Source organism: Paramormyrops kingsleyae, chromosome 25 (genome assembly GCF_048594095.1).
Source record: "Paramormyrops kingsleyae isolate MSU_618 chromosome 25, PKINGS_0.4, whole genome shotgun sequence".
NCBI classification, from domain to species: Eukaryota; Metazoa; Chordata; class Actinopteri; order Osteoglossiformes; family Mormyridae; genus Paramormyrops; species Paramormyrops kingsleyae.
The window spans coordinates 8,234,042-8,240,041 of NC_132821.1; the positions used below are offsets into that span (position 1 = coordinate 8,234,042).

General features: G+C 42.6%; 1 protein-coding gene across 5 annotated transcripts; it reads left to right on the top strand.

Moving 5' to 3' along the window:
- Positions 1–1,323: 1,323 nt before the first annotated feature.
- LOC140582914 (E3 SUMO-protein ligase ZBED1-like) lies at positions 1,324–3,384 on the top strand. 5 transcript variants are annotated; one of them, XM_072707413.1, is made up of 4 exons: positions 1,324–1,555; positions 1,835–1,929; positions 2,054–2,201; positions 2,495–3,384. In XM_072707413.1, the coding sequence occupies exons 1-3, from the start codon at positions 1,329–1,331 to the stop codon at positions 2,176–2,178; spliced, it is 447 nt and encodes a 148-aa protein (XP_072563514.1). In that variant the 5' UTR covers positions 1,324–1,328; the 3' UTR covers positions 2,179–2,201; positions 2,495–3,384. The 5 variants fall into 5 exon arrangements, with proteins under 5 accessions (XP_072563514.1, XP_072563513.1, XP_072563515.1 ...); XM_072707412.1 differs by having other exon boundaries at positions 2,498–3,384; XM_072707414.1 differs by having other exon boundaries at positions 2,502–3,384.
- The last annotated feature ends 2,616 nt before the right edge of the window (positions 3,385–6,000 follow it).

Sequence of the window (6,000 nt, forward strand, 5' to 3'; positions counted from 1 at the left end):
TTTTTTTCCTATGCGTGTTTCACACAGATGCACACAAATTAGCTCCTCCGCGAGACAGAACAGTTATAGGGGGAGGGGCGCACCCAGCGCAGGGGTGCTACTGCCTAACAGCATGATGATAGTTGTGCACGCATCCTTCACGTGAGTACTCCAGTGGAAAAAAACCCTGCGTGCCTCTGTCATTGGGTAGGAGCGGAGCCATGACTTGTGCACGCTGCCGTCACATGCTTACTCCAGTTAAAAAAACAAACAAAAAAAAACACGTGCGAGTGCCTCTCTGTCTCAGTGCCAACGTCAGTAATAGCGGGTCGTTCGAAGGAAGAAGACACACACGTGACACGTCTGAAAATGAGCCAGAGGAAAAGGAGCAGCATTTGGGTGCACTTTTCTCGCGAAGAAAACAGTAAGGCTAAATGCAGCATTTGTCAAAAAGTCATTTCATTTAAGTCTGGGTCAACAAATAATTTACACAGGCATTTGAAGACTCAACACCCAACACTGCAGGTCACAGGTTTGAGAGCAGAGCCAGACTCAGACAACAACAGTGACACTGATGTGTCCATTGCCTCCTCTGCCTCCACATCAAGTGCAACTGCAGCCACAGCAGCCTTTGACCCCACTGGGCCACCACATCGCCTGGCCAGGCACCACCAAAAAGAAAGCAGACATCCATCAGTCAATATTTACATCCTGTCTTGACCCCATTAAGACAGGAGAAGATAGATGAAGAGCTGGCAAAGATGATAGCCACTGACTTCCAGCCCTTCTCAATAGTGGAGGACACAGGATTCAAAAAATATTCACAGGCGCTCAACCCCTCCTACATTCCTCCAAGTAGGAAGGCAGTAGCCCAGAAGGTCACGGATATGTATGACAGGGAGACAGCATCTTTGAAGAGAAGGGTGTCAAAAGTACCAGCTGTCTGTTTAACCACAGACTGTTGGACTTCAAGAACGACAGCATCATATATGTCTGTAACCTGCCATTTTATCGAGGATTTCCGTGTGGCCTCCTGCCTCCTGGACTGTTTTGAATTCAGTGAGCGGCACACAGCAGACAACATTGCACAACAGCTGCTTAGTGTTGCAGCAGAGTGGGGGGTGGACAAGAAAGTAGTGTGCTGCCTAACCGATAATGCGGCAAATGATACTAAGGCTATACAAACCATTGGATGGATGCACCTACCATGCCTGGCCCATACTATTAACCTGGTGGTAAGAGATGCCCTGCAAGCTTCAAAGCCCATCATTGATAAGGTGAAAGAGGCAGTGGAATACTTTCACAGAAGCACCGTGGGGGCACAAAAACTGAAAGAGACTCAACTACAAATGAAGATGGAGGAGCTCCGACCGAAACAGGATTGTCCTACAAGGTGGAATTCCACCTACTACATGTTGAAAAGCTTTATTGCCAGTAAAAATGCCATAATCCCCACCCTGGCCGTCACCAATGCACCTGTCCGCCACCTGTCCCAGGAGGAATGGACCACAGTGCAAGAAATGTGCACAATCTTGCAACCATTTGAGGAAGTCACTGTGGAACTCAGTGCAGAAAGGTATGTAGCTCAGTTGCACAGCAGTATATTTCTTTAGCATGCATGCATAGTACTTGATAGTAAATTATGAATATTTTATACCATATTAGAAATCTGTGTAATACACTGGAGTATATATCATTGTCAGTAGATTTCTGTAGCCTGCATGCCAATTTCCTGATAAAAAATTATGGATATTTGATACCACAATAGATATCTGTTTAATACATTGTAATATTTATCATTGTTTCAGCTTTAAAATTGTAACATTAAAGTTTTTTTTTTTTTCCTTTTCACCAGCTACTTGACAGCCTCGAAGGTCATAGTGCTGGCCAGGGGACTTCAAAGAGCCACCGCTGATTTCCGGCGAAACACTACAACAGCGGCAGCGCAAGGTGTGATCGACAGTCTGTGTGCGAGTATGTCATCGCGATTCCACAGGATTCATGCCAACCACATACTAGCAGATACTGCTGCACTTGACCCGCGTTTTAAGAGGATGGCCTTCCCTGATGGCAGAACAGCAGATGAGACGTTTCAAAGGCTGTCAACTGCAGCAGCAAGAATTAGCAGTGGCACACCCATCCAACAGCAACCAGCTGTGGAAGGACTGGAAGGAGCAGGCAGTGGTGCTGGATCAATAGTTTGGAGCTATTTCCATGAGGAAGTAAGGGTGGCAACAATAATTCACATTTTTTTCTCTAAAAATCTCTAGAATGAAATCAGTCTGATATCTCAGTCTAAAACTTCCACTAGCTGTAAATCACTGCATTTAATCTGTACATACTGCACATACTGTACATATGCAAATCTACTATTGTCACTTCTAAATAAATGCTAAACTGCATTTCATTACTCTGTTCTCTTACACTGTGTAATGACAAAAGTTGAATCTAATTTAATCTAATCTAATCACATAAAAATGGTATCTCCCATTGTTATATCTCCCACCCCTATGAGCAGGTAGCTGGAACAGTGGAAGCCAGGAATCCCACCGCCGATGCTGTCATGGAGGTGCGAGCCTACCTGGAGGAGCCTCTTCTTCCAACACATGAGGATCCCCTCAAGTGGTGGGAGAGTCGAGCCCCTGTTTACCCCAGGCTTAGCAAGCTGATGGCCAAGAAGCTTTGTGTTGTGGCGACATCAGTTCCCTCTGAGAGAATATTCTCGAAAACTGGACAGATAATCTCAGAGAGGAGAAGTCGCCTTAAGCCCAAAAAGGTCAGAGCTCTTGTCTTCCTTAATGCAAATTTGCCCAAGGACAAGAAAGAGAGGCAGAAAAAGCCATAAAGTAAGGAACTGCTTTGTATTTAATTACATTGTATTTTGTGTGCATTTAAAACTTGAAGGGGCTGATCTCTTATTTGCAAAGTTTACAGTAGTTATAGTAGTAATAGTGGACTGTATGTAGACATTTCCATTTTATTTATTCTAATTTTATCTACAGTATATGTCTAAAACTTTAAATATTTTTTGTTTTCTATCAAAATGTTCTTGTGTGATAACAATGTTCTTGTGTGGAAGTGTTTGTAGTAAAAGCTGTTTTGCACAGAAATTCATTGCAGCCGGCTTTGTTTTTGATGTTTATTTGTGAGTAGGTATTGTATGAATAACATAAGTCAACGTAGCTTTACACATACACACACTTTGTACTAAAGGTAAACCCAAAATAGTGATGTCACTGTCTAAGCAGAGGGATGTTGTGCAACCCTATGGAATATAGTCCACACATGACAAATGAGGTAATAATCAATATTTCAGAATAATTCAAACTCAGATATTGGTGTGTGATATCTGAGTTTTAATTATTTGACTACAAATCTCACCTCATCATTCCTCCCAGTGATTATTTCCAGGATAAACTGAGATGCCCCAAAGCTGGCTTCTTAAAACTGACTAAATATTTAAAAAGAGCCAAAAGAGCCGTTCTTTTGAATGGCTCTTTGAAAGGAACGGATCGCCAAGATCCGGATCCCCTCACAGAGCCATAAATTCCATCACTATTACTCTGATTGACCGCGCCTCTCTGATTGACCGCGCCTCAAAAGAAAAAAGAAACTTAAATCTCGCGGTATTTTCTGCTGCTTGGGGCAGAATTTTCAGCGCCCCAAGACCATAAAATTCTGAGAGACTGATTGGCCGCATATTTATTAATTTACCCTAGCAACAGTACATGACGGGCTATTTGGCTGCACTCAGGGGCGCTTTTTCTCAGCGCCCCATGACAGAAACTCACTGGTGAATGAATGTCACTAGGTGGGAAATGTTGTATATGTTATTCATATCGCATGTAGGCACATACGGGTGGGTAAACCGAATTTAAAAACTTAATTTGTAAAAATATATTTTACATTTTTAGCCCCTCTTATCGTATTCAAGCAGTGCCGGCCGCCACTGCTTGAAACCATGCTATTGTCTTCGGCTCGTCTTTGATTTGAAAATAGCTTGAGCAGCGTTGCCGGCAAAATTCAAAAACTTCTTTAGACAAATGAGATGTCAATCAGCATCAGGATCTGCCAGCAGCAAATAAAACTTTGGGGTGGCACCCGGGGTGGCCAATTGGATGTCAGGGGTGTCCAGTGCCACCACGGACACCCCTCTGGTTCTGCCACTGGTAAAAAGTTAATGTAAATCACCTATTACCCACTGTAATCCTTTCTATACCCACCCCTGTAGACTTCACAGAGCATCACTGCCAACAAAATAAGAGGGTTACAGTTAAAGAGGGTAAAAAATTCATGTAAAACTTGCCAATCCAGGTTTTCAGCACCATGGACAGCAACCTAATGTTGTTTAAAAGACCATTATTATGCTCATATTCACTGTTAATAATTCAATTTTTAGGGTCTACAAGAATATATTTACATGCTTCAATGTTCTAAAAGCACATATTTTTTCTCATAATGTACATCTCTATTCACCCTCTGCCTGAAATTCTCCATTAGGGCTTTTAATCCCGCCTGGGTGATGAGCCTGCTGTGCCCTGATTGTTCAGCGTACTCTACATACCCCTACAGACAGATCCTGGCAGGTAGGCAGCCAATTAGGATTGTGTTACGAGGTGGATGTGTTGGCGCCCACTCCTGGGTTATTCCCTGCCCTGTGATGGGCTGGTGACCATAACACCTGAACTGTTGACGGTAGTTTGGCTTGACGCCAAAACCCCTGGAAACCCTCGTGTCTGTGCTTCCTTCCAGGTCTCACTTTTAGCCAGGCTGCCATAGTTACTTTAGTACTGCCGGAGGTTAGGTTAGGTGTAGGGCAATAACTCTTCTCCATCTTCTCTTTTCCAAGCTGATCCTGAGCCGACACTACACCACTTGAACCCTCACCTGGACTCCTTGGAGATAACTACATGAAACCAACTGGGACTTTAAAACTTTCTTGATTTGACTGGGCCGATACCTGGCAGATGAAATTTAACATAGACAAATGTAAGGTACTCCATATAGGGAGCAGAAATATAAAGTACAGGTATTTTATGGGACCTACTGAAATAAAGGTAGCTGATATATGAGAAAGACCTTGGTGTGTATGTTGATGCTTCCATGTCTCATTCTCGCCAGTGCGGGGAAGCAATAAAAAAGGCCAATAGGATGTTGGGGTATATCTCCAGGTGTGTGGAGTTTAAGTCAAGGGAGGTAATGCTAAGATTATACAATTCCTTGGTGAGACCTCACCTAGAATATTGTGTGCAGGTTTGGTCGCCATATTTTAAAAAGGACATTGCGGCCTTAGAAAAGGTGCAACGTAGGGCCACAAGAATGATTCCTGGTCTTAGAGTAATGTCATACAAGGAAAGGTTAGTTGAGCTAAATCTGTTCAGCCTCAAGCAAAGGAGACTGAGGGGGGACATGATCCAGGTCTATAAGATTCTAACAGGTTTGGATGCTGTTCAACCGAATAGTTACTTCAGCATTAGTTCAAATACAAGAACTCGTGGTCATAGGTGGAAATTAGCGGGAGAACATTTCAAATTGGATTTAAGGAAGCACTTCTTTACACAGCGTGTAGTCAGAGTATGGAATAGTCTTCCTCTTAATGTAGTGCAAGCTGAATCCTTGGGTTCCTTTAAATCAGAGCTAGATAAGATTTTAACAACTCTGAGCTATTAGTTAAGTTCTCCCCAAGCGAGCTCGATGGGCCGAATGGCCTCCTCTCGTTTGTATAGTTCTTATGTTTTTATATGGAATCAAATTATTGTCAATGTTAATGCAGTTTCAGAATCAGAATAACTTTATTGTCATTGTAACAAGTACAACGTAATTAGGTGCAACCCCCATGTCGGACATAAAAAATTTATATAAATAACAACATGTCAGTGTAGACAACATTCACTCTACATGGGACAATATTGCACGAGTCCTTATTGCACATGAGGTAGAATTGAGGTGAAGAAAAATAAATAAATAAAAATTAACTGATATTCAATGCCCTGATGGCAACAGGGTAGAAGCTGCTGTATA

What these genes read in the sequence shown, in the direction of transcription:
- LOC140582914 (XM_072707410.1), top strand. Translation starts at nt 1,329, where the DNA reads ATGAAGATGGAGGAGCTCCGACCGAAACAGGATTGTCCTACAAGGTGG. An exon ending in GTGGAACTCAGTGCAGAAAG is followed by an intron (nt 1,556 to 1,834) that starts GTATGTAGCTCA and finishes CCTTTTCACCAG; the next exon opens with CTACTTGACAGCCTCGAAGG. An exon ending in GGAGCTATTTCCATGAGGAA is followed by an intron (nt 2,202 to 2,494) that starts GTAAGGGTGGCA and finishes CACCCCTATGAG; the next exon opens with CAGGTAGCTGGAACAGTGGA.